This window comes from Balaenoptera physalus, assembly GCF_965194825.1.
Source record: "Balaenoptera physalus genome assembly, chromosome: 9".
Taxonomy (NCBI): Eukaryota; Metazoa; Chordata; class Mammalia; order Artiodactyla; family Balaenopteridae; genus Balaenoptera; species Balaenoptera physalus.
The window spans coordinates 49,252,019-49,269,577 of NC_138888.1; the positions used below are offsets into that span (position 1 = coordinate 49,252,019).

At 37.9% G+C, this 17,559-nt stretch overlaps 1 protein-coding gene and 1 pseudogene across 4 annotated transcripts in view; both read right to left on the reverse strand.

Moving 5' to 3' along the window:
* RPF2 (ribosome production factor 2 homolog) overlaps positions 1-17,559 on the reverse strand; it is a 38,668-nt gene that overhangs the window by 15,584 nt on the left and 5,525 nt on the right. Inside the window, exons 4-7 of one of the 3 annotated variants that reach the window (XM_082475438.1) lie at positions 14,209-14,248; positions 9,778-9,859; positions 9,031-9,107; positions 2,915-3,014 (exon numbers count right to left, since the gene is read on the reverse strand). In XM_082475438.1, the coding sequence (XP_082331564.1) occupies positions 2,915-3,014; positions 9,031-9,107; positions 9,778-9,859; positions 14,209-14,248 (299 nt within the window). Of the gene's footprint in view, positions 1-2,914; positions 3,015-9,030; positions 9,108-9,777; positions 9,860-14,208; positions 14,271-17,559 lie in introns of all 3 variants that reach the window. The other 2 variants (XM_082475439.1, XM_082475440.1) reach the window with 2 other exon arrangements.
* On the reverse strand, positions 3,544-8,197 carry LOC309667156 (ubiquitin-conjugating enzyme E2 D3 pseudogene; annotated as a pseudogene). The gene has a single exon. The product of its transcript is annotated as a ubiquitin-conjugating enzyme E2 D3 pseudogene (transcript).

Below are 17,559 nucleotides of genomic sequence, written 5' to 3' on the forward strand. Positions count from 1 at the left end.
CCTGAGCAGACTAATATAGTTATCTCTGTAGAGTGGAGAAAGGATTAAACTTAATAAATTACCTGACCTATTCTATGGCAGTTATTTTCATTATTATATGTATTAAAGTGGAATAAGAATTAGGAAATGAGGTTAAAAAAATTAAAACAATGACCACAGATGTCGATATGACCACTAATACAGACAAAGGCAATGAAGAAAAAAAAAAACCCCAGTTAGGTAGTTAAGTTAAAGGTAGGCTTTAAAGGGACATTTAATAAAACTAACCTATTACTTGATTCATTATCATCTTTATATACAAGGAGTAGTCATACTAAAAAGTAACCATAAAAAGTAGGATAGACTGGGAGTTCCATGGCGGTCTAGTGGTTAGGATTTGGCGCTTTCATTACTGTGGCCCGGGTTCAATCCCTGGTCCTTTTTGGGGAACTGAGATCCCGCAAGCCACACGGCACAACCAGAATTAAAAAAAAAAAAAAAATTAGGATGGACTGAATCAAAAAATAGGCACTGGTTTTCTGTAAAGAAAAGCAGGACCTGCTAAGATTAACTACAAATCTATATAATATTTAAAGCAAAAGAGAAGCAAAATTCGAATGAACAAAATGGGTATCTGGCATGAAAATACTGAAGTTAACTTTTCTTTCTGGCCAATTACAAAAAGAAAACAAAAACACAACTTCCAAACAGGAAAAAAGCCCTTGATAAAATTCTCTTTACCTACTGCTCTACATTACTTCATTTGAACACACAACACAAACCAAGAAGTCTGCAACTTTCTTACTTCTTATTTATATTAAAAAACTCAATTTTGCTTAGTGCCAGACAATGTCACTCCATCCTGCTACCTGTCTTTCTTCTTTCTTTATTCCTTTTTGGTTTTCACTCCCTCCCTCTCATCACTGCATTATGTGGTTATTCCTGCCATCTAGTGGAAGCACAAAATAATAAGATAAAACCATTTAAACAGAAGCAACAAAGCTCTGTTATAACAAATTATAAGTACTCCCCTTACTAATAATAATTATACAGAAGAACAAGGGGAAAAAAGCAGGAAATCTGAGCCAACACAGTACAAGTACTAGCAATCTTGGCTAAAAAACTCCCTTGATGTTTCGGGCTATGTAATATTCAAAGAAATGTTGGTCGCTGTCTTCCATGTATGATTTTTTTTAATTAATTTATTTTTTTGGCTACGTTGGGTCTTTGTTGCTGCGCGCGGGCTTTCTCTAGTTGAGGTGAGTGGGGGCTACTCTTCGTTGCGGTGCACGGGCTTCTCATTGAGGTGGCTTCTCTTGTGGAGCACGGGCTCTAGGTGCGTGGACTTCAGTAGTTGTGGCACGCAGGCTCAGTAGTTGTGGCTCACAGGCTCTAGAGCGCAGGCTCAGTAGTTGTGGCTCACAGGCTTAGTTGCTCCGCGGCATGTGGGATCTTCCCGGACCAGGGCTCGAACCCATGTCCCCTGCATTGGCAGGCGGATTCTTAACCACTGCGTCACCAGGGAAGTCCCTTTTCTTTTTTTTTTTAATTCATGGAAAACAGAGGTAAGAACCTATAGCAAAGACTCTGCAAAGGAATTTTCACCATGGGCAGGATGAACAGCAGAAGCAGAAAAGCACAGGCTTTGGGTTTTGATTCTGCTTCACCTACTTAATAGCTCTTAACCTCTCTGAGCCTCCAACTTCCCATCTGTAAAATGAAATGTTACCAAACTCAAGAGCTTTAGTAAGGATTAAACAGGTAACTGTGATACTTAGTTTTTCAAAAATAGCCATTATGAACAAGGGAAATGAGAAGTCCCGAAAACTGTATTCCTAACAATAAGAGCATAAATAATCCCAATAAGGAAAAACAAAAGCAATGTGTCTGCCCACAAACCTTCTTTGGTTGGCTCAGATTTGTAAAGAGCACGCATATAATTTATTTATAATATACACCCCACCAACTTTTCAAAAGTCATCTAGGGCAAAGTATATAAAAATCCAAAAGAAGGGCAACCAAAAAAGTTAAGCCATAGCTTGTAAGAATGGTGCAAGAAAAGCTCAAAGAGAATAAATTACTTAAACTTCAGAAAATGCCACTGAGTATAAGAAGAGTTCGTATCTCTAGGGACGAACTAAATTACCTTCCAGAGTTAGAACAGAGCTGGCAGATGTGATCACACAATATTAAGTATTAGTAACCGTTAAGAAAGCATGGATAACAATAATGCCAGCTTTTCAAAAAAGGAGAGAAAAAGTGGTTTAAAATTGGTAAATTTAACATCAATCTCAGACAATAACTATGTATTGTGTATTGGATTTTAAGGAGGTGGCTTGTGAACACATAAAAAGTAATGTAGTCATTAGATAAAACATTAGGAATGAGCAGAGTTCACTAAGAACCGATCACCTATAAAACAACCTTACAAGGTTTTTTTTGCTTTTTTTAAAATGGAAAAGGGAGGAATGAATTTGGTGGAGATTAAGAAAACAAGTTATACGGGGTTATAGTGTGAAAAGCCTTGTATATCAGACTAAGAAAAACTAATAGAGGTTTTTGAATTGGAAGTGGATGATGTATAATAATCTTGAAAATTTAACTTTTCAATTTTCTAAATTTAATTCAATAATGCCAATAATGCCAATAATGCCAGGAGATGGGTGCAAGCATTTAGTAAAGTATAAAATGCTATATAAATAGGTTGGTACCAAAGTTACTATACCATCAAAAAGTAATAATGATCTATCGAGTATAACATCCTTTTAACTCTCTCCTGCTTCTAGTGGGGAATAAACAAAATAATGAAAAGGAAAAAAAGAGATCAAAGAGAAAAAGCTGTATATCTAGAGTGAAGTTGCAAACTGCCACGACCAATGGCAACTCTTAGAATGCCTACCTGAGCTATCCTGCAGATAAGTATTAAAATACTTACCAATAAGAAGGCTTTTGAGCCTTCTGTAGTCTTCTGTTACATCAAAATCATCACCTGCGAATATTAACATGGGTTTTGTTCCCTCCGGACATTTACTATTCTAGGAAATAAAAAGAAGTAATTATATAATTATCAAGTCTAAATTGTTTATATGCTGATTTTAAAGCAGTCAATATTTATACATAGCAGGGGTCCCCAACCCCTGGACTGGTATCGGTCCATGGCCTGTTAGGAACCGGGCCGCACAGCAAGAGGTGAGCGGCAGGCGAGCGAGTGAAGCTTCATCTGCTGTTCCCCATCACTCGCATTACTGCCTGAACCGTTCCCCATCCCCCCATCCATCTGTGGAAAACTTGTCTTCCATGAAACTGGTCCCTGATGCCAAAAAGGTTGGGGACCGCTGATATACAGTGACTCATTTTCACATTTTCTTAACTGTACTAAAACTATGTCTATGAATGCTGATTTTATTTATGTATTTATTTTGGCCACACGGTGCGGCATGCAGAATCTTAGTTCCCCAACCAGGAATCGAACCCATGCCCCCTGCAGTGGAAGCGTAGAGCCTTAACCACTGGACCACCAAGGATGTCCCTATGAACACTGATTTTAGACTTAAAACCAGAGTGGGGATTTTTTAATTTACAGATTTTTATACTAAAAATTAATTTTTCATTCCACTCCCTCTTAGTGCCAAATTAATAAGTGATTAAAGAATGATGTAAGCTACTTTTTATCACTTTCTATGCAAAGAATAAAATAAAAAGCTAAACTTGCTGCAAAACACAGCCCTCTAACAGCCAACATCTGAGTCAAAATAAATTTAATTTCTTTGAATTATTTGTAACAATGTGCCTTTCCTACTGTGTCACATAAGCAGTATTTTTAAATGAAAGCTAAACTGAACTACCAACTAAACATTCACATGGGAAGCAATATAATGTTATACAAGCTACAGAAAATATGGGCAATCCTCACTCAGCAGGATCGAACCTCTACTCTAAAAAATATTCTGTCTAGTTCTGGATTTTCTTTTCTTTCTTTTTTTTGGCTGCACCACACAGCTTGTGGGATCTTAGCGTCCACACCAGGGAATGAACCCAGGCCCTCGACAGTGAAAGTGTGGAGTCCTAACACTGGACTGCCAGGGAACTCCCTAGTTCTGGATTTTCTATACCAAAAAGAATGTGAATTTTTGTTTTACCAAAGTGAAAGAAAAAATCAAATAGAAAAAAATTCCTTAACTGAAGGGTTAATTTATGGAGAAAGAAGAATCGGTCTGAGCTTCCCACTGATTCTAATGTCTCTGCTCTGACACGAATCAAGGATTATCCAAGTGGAGGGGGTGGGGGGAGACAGGACAACAAACAAACAAACATCCTCTGCCCTTGGACCAGAGGTCACGTGTTGCTTCCCTGTTCACCATGACCACTCTTGTTGACATTCTCTGCTTCCAACGCGAACCTAACTGTCTATACTTAGGAGATGGGCCTAAAATCTGTCTCATTCAGGGCCTGAATAGACCTTCCAGACCCAGTGACTCTTCTGTGTTCCATCTGTGCCCAACTAACCTTTAATTTTAAATCATCTCATTTCTTAGGCTTATTTTATGCAGAATAACCATCCCTAGAATTTTGGCCATCTTAGAAAACAGGCTTCTAGAATAATCACTCTATTTCCTGGTAGCGTCTAATCACCTGTTGCTTAAGAGTTAACAGAGGGATGAGGCTTGGCAATAAAAGTGGGCAAGTAAGAAAAGAAATGCCTGGTAAAGATGACTTAAAAACGAGGAGGTAGAAATAAAGAAGAAATAAATATGGAAGGAAAGTGCAACAAAACATGCAACTCCAAAACAAACTAAAAATACAAGGTTGTAACCAAACAACGGGGTCAAAACGAAGGGGACTGGCTAACAGTCTATGTAGGGATTGCCAATGTAAGCACATTCTCATCAATTAATGAATTTTATAGTTATGGATATGCTCCATGAGTGAAAATTTAGTACTCAATTTATTTTTATTTTTATTTTTCTTTCCCCACACCAAAACAGTACTTTGTTTTGTAAATTTTGACCCATTATTACTCCCATGTTATGGTTTTTTCAGCTGTCAAGTGTACAAGGTGAAGAAAAAATTTAGTTAGATGGGGGTTGCACCTGGAAAATAAATTTCTTAAACTCCATATACACGTTTCAAAACTGCTGGGTCCCAAGTCCATCTATGAACCCCCGGGCTGCCAGTATCATGTGCAGCGTACTAAAGCTACACTATCTGAACAGCTTACTAATTCTGCATAAATCAGGTCAATCAATGTGTCAACCTGTAACAGACTGCACACTTTTAACTGAACATGGCAAAATATTCACTCTCTAGAACTTTACATCATCATTTGATGTCAAACAATGAAGCAAATCCCAACAGTATGTACAAAAAACAGCTATGCATTTACAAAAGATTGTTCCCATACTGATTAATCCAGGCAGCTAACTCACTGGTTTATACAACTTTATTGAAGAAAAATAAATCAATTACTAGCAGAGCTATTAGTTGATCACTCATCCATTGACAACTTGCATCATTTATTCAGTGCTATATTAAACAGTGTACTGGAAGATAGATTAACTAATAGCTCCAAGCCTCCTAACAATTTAAATGAAAATTACAAAATGTTTGAGACCCTGTTTTGTAATACAAAGGGTGTCTGACTTCCAATTTCCATTCTCTGTGGAACAAGAACAGGTCATTCCTTTATTGACATGCATAAAATACATCACATTTTCTGTCCTGCTGATGCTATAAATTCAATAGCAATTTTCCAGCCACGTCAGTTACGAGCATAAAGTATATCATGTAACCTCAAATCTCTAACAGTGGAAGGCTTAAACAAGAATGGATGCTGCTAGAATAATGCTGCTTCCTTTGATGTGATAACTCAGCATCCATCTCCCTCCCCCTCAGATGATTCTTCAGCATGTTAGAGCAGTGAGGAATGGTTTTAGTCTCATAACCAAGTTAGACTGAAGACACTGGCCACATAATACACGTGCTCCATTTTTTAAAAAATTCTGAATCTTGGGCAACTGTTCTCTTGTAACTACTTTACAGTTTCTAAAAGCAGTTATTGTCCAAAGCTGGAAGGACTTAAGTCTTCTCAGACGAGCATGTGAATGAATGGAGGGAGGTAAACAAAAAATAAAATTAAAAAAAGATGAGGTCTGATAGGGGAGCAGCCGGATAAGAAAATCAAAAAAGGAACAGTAATTTAAAGTTTATTCCAGCTATAATGCAGGTTATTCTGACTTTAAGGTAGCATCACATGGCATACTTCTGAGTCCGTTCCCGAGATAGTCTGTTGTACTTATCTCTGTCTGTTTTATAGATCCATGCAATCTCTGGCACTAGAGGGTCATGTGTGTTTGGATCACATAGCAGTGAACAAATGGATAAAAGAACTTTAGAAATAGTTAAAGCAGGAGACCACTGTGATCTTAGAATATCGAGACAAATGCTGCCATTACTGTTAATATTTGGATGATAAATTCTTGTTGTAAATGCAACCTTAGGTGGTTTGAAGGGGTAGTCTGTAGGAAAATGAATTGTCAAAAGGAATACACCGCCTTGATATGGGCTGTCATTAGGTCCCATAATTGTGGCTTGCCAATGAAACATATCATCCCCAACTGGACCTGCAGAACATTGTGCCGGAGGGTCACGGGCCAAATCACTAAGTTCCTTATTCATCCGTTTCAGCGCCACAGTCTGTGCTTTTCAACTGGCTCCTCACTATTTCGGTGTGTGCTCAAAGTTCCGGCCAAAACTCTTGATTATCCCGGCGGCTGGGAAGGACTGTCTCTTGGTCTCACACCAGCTCTGCCATACACAGGTGCAGAGGGGCCAGGGCCTCCCTCAAGCTGCGGCCTGGGCCTCCTCCCCGCGCGGCAGCTGGTGCCTCCCCAGCCCTACGGGGCTAACGCGCACGACACAGCCACAAGATCTAGTACTCAATTTAAATGGTTCTTGTTAAGAATACGCCTGCCAAACGATACTGATTTTGTGGTTCAGTTTAGAAGCTGCACAGTGGCGGGGTATTTCTTTGCTTTGGCAGAGAAGTGGAAAGAGCAGAGGGGTTGGCATGCAGGCATCAGCCAGCGCTCACACCCACTAACTGGTAACCACGCCAACAGCAGTGGTACTGCTCATCTCCAGGGATTCACACACAGCCCCAAAGACAACCTGTAATAAACTGGAATAAAATGATGGCATCCATAATAAAGCATCACAGTTTATACAGTTTTCAAAATACCTTTCAATATATTAAATTCATTGATAAGCATTTTCACGTAAATTATCTCGTTTGATGTTGTTATACCTGTTTAATACTTGATTGCAATTGTGGGTCAGGGAAGTAACTGTCAGGTCACAAATGCTATCTAAATGACCAAGAAAGGCCTCAAACCCAAGTGTTCTGCCTCCAAATCCAATCTCACTGCTCTGTCCTGTACCTGAGGAAGGTGGTATAGTTGATCAAGTAGAGATCTGGTAAGAGCCTTTTTTCAAACCCACAGGAAACCCAGAAGGCATGTCCTCTTCTTAGGGGAGGCTGGGAAAAGGAGTGATTATGTATTTGCTATAATTCTTTCAACTATACCAAGACCCTCAAAGACCCATAAACTGAGAACAATTATGTAACTTTCCATTACAAACTTCAATATCCTTTCTTTCAAAGCCCTTCAGTCCTAATCTTGGTTATACCATTTACTGTATGTATGACTCTAGGTCACCAGTGGAATTCCTCTGGGCCTCAGTCACCAAATCTATATAACAGGGAAAATAATTTCAGCCTTAGAGGGTAGCTAAGAGGTCTTAAGTGAAATAATGTATTTGATGGACTAGATTTAAGCCAGGAGCAGAGGTCTGAGGGAGCAGAAGCCCAATTTGGATCCAGGAACTGCATTAGGACAGTTTTCTTGCCTTTCTGTTTCATAATCCCATTCAAACAAAGGAGACACAAAGATGCAAGTCCTCAAGGGGAAAGTGAGCTAGCAATTTGGTTCCCAGCAGCCAAAATACTGTAGGATCAGCCAAAGCTTCCTAGGTTTAAAACAAGGCTCACTTTGAAAACTGTGGGGACTTCCCTGGTGGCGCAGTGGTTAAGAATATGCCTGCCAATGCAGGCGACACGGGTTCGAGCCCTGGTCCGGGAAGATCCCACATGTCACGGAGCAACTAAGCCCATGCACCACAACTACTGAGCCTGCGCTCTAGAGCCTGCGAGCCACAACTACTGAGCCCACGCGCCACAACTACTGAAGCCCGCGCACCTAGAGCTCGTGCTCCGCAACAAGAGAAGCCACACACCGCAAGGAAGAGCAGAAACCCTGCTTGCTGCAATTAGAGAAAGCCTGTGCGCAGCAACGAAGGCCCAACATGGCCAAAAATAAATAAATAAATAAATAAATAAAATTGGGGGAAGAAAAAAGAAAGAAAGAAAGAAAATTGTGGTATTTCTGAGGTTCCATAAAATGGGTGCTGTGATAATTCAGAGGGAGACGAGAGCATCTCAACTATGGGCCTAGACAAGAGTTAGTAACGACTCTGAAGTCTAACTGCCTACATATGTGTTATACGCTGTAAACATCTCCTTCTTTTTAAAGTTAAAATGAAATTGTGCTTTTCAGTTTAGAGCACACTAGAATAAAACCAAAGTTCTTTCTTATTTAAGTTACAAAACTGTATCTATACTCTTCACCACAAGATGTCACTATTGCCCAAGAGCAACGTTATAAAATGCTTATTTTTGGGCTTCCCTGGTGGCGCAGCGGTTGAGAATCTGCCTGCCAATGCAGGGAACACGGGTTCGAGCCCTGGTCTGGGAAGATCCCACATGCCACAGAGCAACCAGGCCCGTGAGCCACAACTACTGAGCCTGCGTGTCTTGAGCTTGTGCTCCGCAACAAGACAGACCGTGACAGTGAGAGGCCCGCGCACCGCGATGAAGAGTGGCCCCGGCTCACCGCAACTAGAGAAAGCCCTTGCACGGAAACGAAGACCCAACACAGCCATAAATAAATAAATAAATATTTTAGAAAATGCTTATTTTTATGATCAGTATCTTACCTTAATATCTTTAAGGGAGACAAACTTCTCGATACCTAGTTCGATCATATCCAGCACATGGTAGTCATACATACGACCTAGAAGGAAAATACATTTTCTTTTAACCATTTATTTTTTTCCCAAACAGCTGCCTTATATTCACCTACTTATCTGCGTGTTCAAAACGTCCTAATATCTGCCTCTTTTCTTTCTCCTTAAACCTTCCAAACATGTCCCTTCTTTCTTAAATTTTCAACTCTACCTAGAAATGTATTGTTGCAACTTTGGACCTGGAAAGGATCTTAAAAGATCACTTAGCCAAACTCCCTTACTTTACAGAAGAGTAAATAAAGGCCCACGGAGGGTAAAGGGCTTTACCTAAGCCAGTGAGCATGCCAGCCCAAGCCTCAGTACACAATACAGGGCAAGGGTTTATTTTCAAATGTATTCATTACACAGGTATTTATCAGGGAAGGGTTAATTTGTGTGTGTACGTATGCTGCTACTTTTTTTCTAACTCTAATACTGATTTAGGATATATGTTTTATATTTGAAAAACTTCTACAACTTGAGGTAGGGTGATATTTACATGCCCCTTCTTTACCTGAAGACTGGTACGTAAAAACAAATTTTATTCACACTCACAAGGAAAATAAAAAACTAGTTTAGTGCTTACTGGCTACTCCTGAATCCTCAATACCATCAATTAATCTGAGTCACAGAACTGACTCTATAAAATAAAAGTATTAAAAAGTAAATGATATTTACCTATTACTAGATTATTTGGCCGCTTCTTATTATGGGAGCCAAACATGAATAAAGAACAATCTGACTTCTTTGAAAAAAATTCCTGTAAAAACAAAGAAATCTCCTTCAATCAATGCATAAATGTAAGAACCTTAAGAATTGTACCTCTTTGAAATAAAAGGTATCCAAACTGGAAAGGAAGAGGTAAAACTGTCATTATACGCAGATGACACGATACTATATATAGAAAACCCTAAAGACTCCACACAAAAACTACTAGAACTGATCAACATAAATAAAACAAAAAGACAACCTACGGACTGCAAGAAAATATCTGCAAACAATGAGACTGACAAGGGCTTAATTTCCAAAACATACAAACAGCTCATACAATTCAATAACAAAAAAACCAACCTGATCAAACAATGGGCAGAAGACCTAAATAGACATTTCTCCAAAGAAGATGTACAGATGGTCAAGAGGCACGTGAAAGGATGTTCAACATCACTAACTATTAGAGAAACGCAAATTAAAACTACACTGAGATGCCACCTCACACCAGTCAGAATGGCCATCACTAAAAAGTCTACAAGCAACAAATGCTGGAGAGGGTGTGGAGAAAAGGGAACCCTCCTACCTACACTGTTGGTGGGAATGTAAGTTAGTGCAGCCACTATGGAAAACAGTACGGAGGTTCCTTAAAAAATAAAAATAGGGTTGCCATATGACCCAGCAATCCCACTCCTGGGCATATACCCAGACAAAACTATAATTCAGATGCACCCCAATGTTCACTGCAGCCCTGTTCACAATAGCCAAGACATGGAAGCAACTTAAAGGTCCATCAACAGATGAATGAATAAAAAAGATGTGATACATACCTATACTATGGAATACTACTCAGCCATAAAAAAGAATGAAATCATGCCATTTGCAGCAACATGGATGGACCTACAGATTATCATACTAAGTGAAGTCAGAAAAAGACAAAATATATCACTTATCATATGATATATATGTGTTATGTGTGTTATATGTGTTATATGTGGAACAAATGAACTTAGTTATAAAACAGAAACAGACTCACAGGCACAGAAAACAAACTTATTGTTACCAAAGGAGAAAGAGGGTGGGGAAGGGAAAATTAGGAGTCTGGATTAGCAGATACAATCTACTATATATATTGGGTTGGCCAAGAAGTTTGTTCAGGTTTTTCTTAACATGTTACTGGAAAAATAAACAACAAGGTCCTATTGTATAGCACACAGAACTATATTCAATATCCTATAATAAATCACAATAGAAAAGAATATGAAAATGAATATATATAAAACTGAATCGGGCTTCCCTGGTGGCGCAGTGGTTGAGAGTCTGCCTGCCAATGCAGGGGACATGGGTTCGAGCCCTGGTCTGGGAAGATCCCACATGCCACGGAGCAACTGGGCCTGTGAGCCACAATTACTGAGCCTGCGCGTCTGGAGCCTGTGCTCCGCAACAAGAGAGGCTGCGATGGTGAGAGGCCTGCGCACCGCGATGAAGAGTGGCCCCCACTTGCCACAACTAGAGAAAGCCCTCACACAGAAACGAAGACCCAACACAGTCATAAATAAATAAATAAATAAATAAAAGAACGTGAATTTCTTTAAAAAAAAAAAAAAAACTGAATCACTTTGCTGTACACCAGAAACTAACACATTGTAAATCAACTATACTTTAATTTTAAAAAAAGAAAAAGTATTGTACCTCTGAACTAAAAACAAAATGTACATCAGTTTTTTTCAGTGGAAATTAAAGAAGACTTAATGAACTAGATAGGAATAAACAAAGAAAAAGGACTTTATTTGTAGCTTTTTACTTCAAATTTTCTGATTTGGGGTATTTAGGGAAAAGATGTAAGTTTAAGACTAAAAATATATGAAAACTATTAGGTTAATAAATTTAAAAAGGCCTTTTATTTTCAGCTATGCAGTTATTTTGGAATAGCACACCAAGTATTCCACTTGCTGAACAAAAGCCTTCACTCAAAGGACACACATGAATATACTGGGGACTTACATGAATTAATCAATATGGTTCCTTGGGATGTTTATAACTGTACTCATGAGTTTACCATGCATATAACTACTTTTCACTGCAAACTTCATCCACACAGGAATCTTGCCCTAGAATCTCCACACCATCCCAGCTGTGACTAGGTCCATTTTATGTACCAAGCCAGGACTGACTGACAGATCTATGATGTTCCTACCAGTAAGAGATATCTCCTCCATCTGGCTCTCAAAAATATTGACTTCTATTACAGATTTGAGAGGGATGGAAACACAATTATGGCGTTTCAATCCTGGACAGCTCCTTCTACACTAGTGCCTATACTTTATATGCCACATACTTTGATTCAGTTTATTGAGATTCCCAATCTTAGCACAAAAATTAGATTGAATGTGTTCTAGTCTAGTTCTAGCACAGTTGGAAAAGCTTCCTAAATTAATGACAAAAATGTTAAAGAACATTCGAAGCAACCATAATCCTCAACTTTTCTTTATTGAGTGCAAGATCCCTGAGGTATGGGCCCCTCGTTTGGTTATCATTCATTCCAGTGTTTAAGCAGAAGCAAATAGGAACAAACAACTACCTACTTGCCTATCCACTCCCTGTGTAGAGGATACAGAGTCAGAAAGTCCAAGAATTCTGGCTTTGCCATTTGCTATGGGATCTGGTCAGCCTTTCTGAGAATTAGTTGTATCATGTGTAAATCAAAGACAATAACACTTCCTGAAAAAAATCTGCAAGGGCCACGTGACACGTCATATGTGAAAGCAACTTACACTGTGTCTGGCACAAAGCAGGTGTTAAAAATGTTTTTTAAATGTCCAAATCAATGAAAATCCTTTCTTAAAAAAATTTTTTTTTACATTCTCATGTTAACACCCCAAAGCTTTCCATAAACTACCTTTCACATATATATAGTACTCATCTGTCATCCTTCTCCATAAAGTCCACTTTTTGTTAAAATTCTACAGCAAGAGTAGACAAATTATCTTCAAAAGACTACATAGTATATATTTTAGACTTTTTATATGGTGTAAAAAAAAAAAACTTTAAAAATGTCAAAACCATTCTTAGCTTGTGGTCCTCACAGAAACAGGGATTTAGCCCACAGGAGGTATATTTGCTAACTCTTGTGCTAAAGCACAGTTCCAAGATTACAGCATAAGAAATGTGCTATTGGGGGATGGGCAGTCAGGAGGAGGAATTCAACCAAATTTCCAACATGATCACTGTTTCCACAGCCATTTTGAGCTCTAGTGGTCTGAGATTTATTACAGCCAATGAAATATCTCCTGTCTCTGGAAGTGGGAGATCAAAGAGAGGAAATGCCACAATTTTAAGTATAAGAAAAGCTGTCATATCTACACTGGATTGAAAAAAAAGTACAGAATGCTACAGATTCTACAACATAACACTTCTACAAAGTGGTCACTCAACTGAAAGCACCATGGTGCCACAAAACAAAATCAGCCCTGGATAAGTCACGTGTGGAAGAGAGAGATTTCTGGGTTAGACCCTACATTTTTACTTTCATGATCTCTTCAACAAATGACAGTGAAAAACCCAAGACTATGATAAAAGCAATTTTATTTTAAAAACTATTTATTTTGACAATATTTTCTTAATATAATTTTCAATGCAGTTAGTTGCCAAATTAGGATAAGATGCTCAATTTCAGTTTTCTAATTAGTTATTGAGATTCTTTTCAGAAATTTTTTCTTTTAAACTCACTAAAAGAACAAGCAATGGCGTTCCTGTCAAGAGAACATAATCATGTTCTGATTTTTTTAAAGTCAACTTAAATAGTTTAATCCACGTATTCCCTTAAGATTTTCTTTAGTAAGAAACTAATATCATCACATACTCAAAGTCCACTCATCATTCACCATTTATTATATACCACCTTTTATCTTCTGATTTCATTCACTAGACTTTTTCATTTAGTTTTGATTGCCAATACACTCAAACGGGAATTTGATTAACTCTAGTAAAGCAACTGACAATTGTTAGTAATCATTTGGGTAGTGTTTCTTGTTCTAAAAATACTCAGAAAAAGAAAAGTAAAATTTTCTTAAATCAAACTTGCTCTATAAAAATAGATCCATAGCAAGCTTCCTTTTGACAATCCATTAATTATGCACTTAAAATGTAATTCAATTTTTAAAAATTCTATCAATATACTTGCAAGCAGTGAATACATAACATTCACAGTGAAATGTAAGCTCTATAGTCATCTTTTTGAAAGTATAAAAGTCTTATTTCCCCTGCATTCTGCATCAAAATTCCCTCACATAGGATGATTTCTAATTCAAAATCATAAATGAGGAGTACTATTAAATTAAATGAATTAGTTTCAATAATCACTTATATGCCTTCTTAAATCAGAAAGATTCTTATACTTACCAATGATGTCTGATCCTCAAATGGTCTTGTAATATTTTTCCTAATATTAAAAAAAAATGACCCTGATTTTAATAATCTTAATAAGTAATTCACCCATAACAATAAATATTAAGTAAAGATAATTTTATATTCAGATGATCAAAAACAAGAAGCTGGAAGAATATTTATTCATTCAAATATTTATTTAGTGCCTATTATGTGCCAGGCACTGTTCTAGGAGCTAGGGATACCATAATACCATGTCAAACAAGATCCTTGCTTTCACGGAGCTTACATTCTAGAGGAAAAATGAACAATTTCAAAAAGTAATATCTGTTGTGACAAAAATAAAATAGGGCGCTGTGTTAGTGTGAAGAATGGAAAATGATTATTTGAGTTGAGACCTGATAAATGAGTAGTTAGCCATGGAAAAGTTTTGAGGTTAAGAGTATTCCAGGAAAAGGAAACAGAATAAGAAAAAGATTCTGAGATGGAAACAAGCTTAGACTATTCAAGAAACAGAAAGACGACAAATGTCACTGGAGCTTAGTGAACAAAGGGTTAACAGTGGGGTATGAGGTCAAAGATGTAGACTTGGGCCAGAATATGTAGGGCCTTGTCGGTCAAGGTAAGGAACGTAAGTTATTAAAAGAGTAACGGGAAGCACTGGGGGGTTTTAGGCAAGACAGTGATATGATTGGATTCAAATGTTCTTTTTTTAAAAATTTACTTATTTTATTTATTTATTTTTGGCTGTGCTGGGTCTTCGCTGCTTTCCCCGGGCTTTCTCTAGTTGCGGCGAGCGGGGACTACTCTTCGTTGCGGCGCACGGGCTTCTCATTGCGGTGGCTTCTCTTGTTGCAGAGCACGGGCTCTAGGCACATAGGCTTCAGTAGTTGTGGCACGTGGGCTCAGTAGTTGTGGCTCACGGGCTCCAGAGTGCAGGCTCAGTAGTTGTGGCGAACGGGCCCAGCTGCTCCATGGCATGTGGGATCCTCCCGGACCAGGGCTCGAACCCATGTCCCCTGCATTGGCAGGTGGATTCTTAACCACTGCGCCACCAGGGAAGCCCCAAATGTTCTTTTTAAAGGACTGCTCTGTCTGCTATATAAGGATGGAATGTAGCACAGCAAGAGTGAAGGGGTTATTAGTACGGAGCTATCACAGTAATCCAGGAGAGAAAGAAAAAAATGGTGGGTTGGACCAGGAATAGTAGTAGTGGACATGGAGAAACAGTGGGTAGAGAAACGCAGAATGCTATCTTTCATGCAAAAGGGAGAAAAATAAGATTACGTATTTTTATTTGCTTAAATATGCATGAAGAAATTCTGTTAAGATATATAAGAAACTAATGATAGTGGCTGTTCTGGGAAGTGTGTGTGTTTATATTTTCACTGTATATGTTTGGATTTTTAGTCATGTAAGTAAAGTATAAAACAGTTCATAATTTTTATGAATTTAAAGAGAAATAAAATCATATACACATGATCTCAATTCTGTTCAAAGAAAAAGATATATAGATATAAAACTGCATGAGGAGAAAATATACATAGCACTTATCTATGGGTGATTATTTACTCTTATCCCAATTATCTAAGATAAATATATATTACTTTTATAATCAGTAAAAAACAAAAAAAGTATTTAAAAAAATGATGTAAGACAAACAAATCAGGAAAAATTACTGCAGCAATTACTAACAATTAATAAAAAATTAATAAAAAATTACTAACAGCAATTCACAAATAAGCAAATATGACCTGTTGGAAGCATAAGGAAAATGCAAGTTTAAACAAAATTTTCACTTCTTAATTTTAAAAAACAAACCAAAAGTAGGTAGAGACCCATGAAACTCATACATTTTACTCTGCCAAACTTCTCAAAAAGCACTACTGTTAATATGCTAGATTGGGCATGAAGCTATACCCAGTAATCTCACATCTAGAAATCTCATGTAGGAACTAATACAAAAGAAGAACTCATTTGTGTAAAAATGGCCATTTTAGCATTATTTATAAGAAAAACAACGACAAAAAAGGAAATCAAAATTTCCTCAAATTAAGGAACAGTGAAGTAAATTTTAGTATAACCATTTATAGGCATTATACTAGCATTAAAAATAATATCTAGGGGCTTCCCTGGTGGCGCAGTGATTGAGAGTCTGCCTGCCAATGCAGGGGACACGGGTTCGAGCCCTGGTCTGGGAGGATCCCACATGCCGCGGAGCAACTAGGCCCGTGAGCCACAGCTACTGAGCCTGTGCGTCTGGAGCCTGTGCTCCGCAACGGGAGAGGCCGTGACAGTGAGAGGCCCGCAATGAAGAGTGGCCCCCGCTCGCCGCAACTGGAGAAAGCCCTCGCACAGAAACGAAGACCCAACACAGCCATAAAATAAATAAATTAATTAATTATAATAATAATAATAATAATAATATCTAAAGGACACCTATCAATAGAAAAATGCTTACAAGACAAATGTAAAAGGCACAAAAGAATTGTCAGAATAATGAAATTGTTTCTGTACCATGACTGCAGTGGCAGACACAACTCAATGTATTTGTCAAAACCCATGAAAGTATACACCACAAACAGTAAATTTTACATACATAAATTAAAAAAACAACAACCAGGAATTGATAGAAAACCCAAAATAGAATACAGACTGTAATAAATGACCTTAACTACAGTATAAATGAATAACACAACCACATTGAAGGGGCAAAAATAACCTAACCTGACTTATACTGGAAAACAATATTTTTACTGCATATTGTGAGGTTAAAGACAAAAAGAACTGCACACAAATTCCATACTCTAGTTAGTAAAATTGTTTCTTATAAGGTTAGAAATTCTGAAACTACTAGAATTACACAAATAAGTAAATATATTGTAACAAAAGCAAGGTTTCTTACTGTCAGAAGATAGAAGATACAAAGAAGAAAAGGAGAAAGGCTGGAATGAAGTCTCTGGTATTCGACTGGAATCGGAAGCACTAGTATGCACTCATGATTTTTTAGGAAGTATCAGTATCAACTCAGGGTTTTTTAATATATAAATAAATATAAACAAATATAGACGTGCGTACATGCATAGGTTAACGTACATAATATTTATTTTCAAGCTCTGTCTGCTGAGAGGACCTAGAGACAATGACACTCCAGTAGCAATTGAGCATACTTAGTGCCCAGACCTGTTTCTAAATTATCAGTCTCCAATATATGGAACCAGGGCTGATTCCAGGGCTGTGGCAACGAAAACTACAAGATGAACCCAGAGCATCTTGTGGTGCCAGAAAGGAAGTGCTCAAACACAGGGGGCACTTTGAAAGGCCAACCTGACAGAGATCCCAATGGCCAAATGGAGAACAATTTAT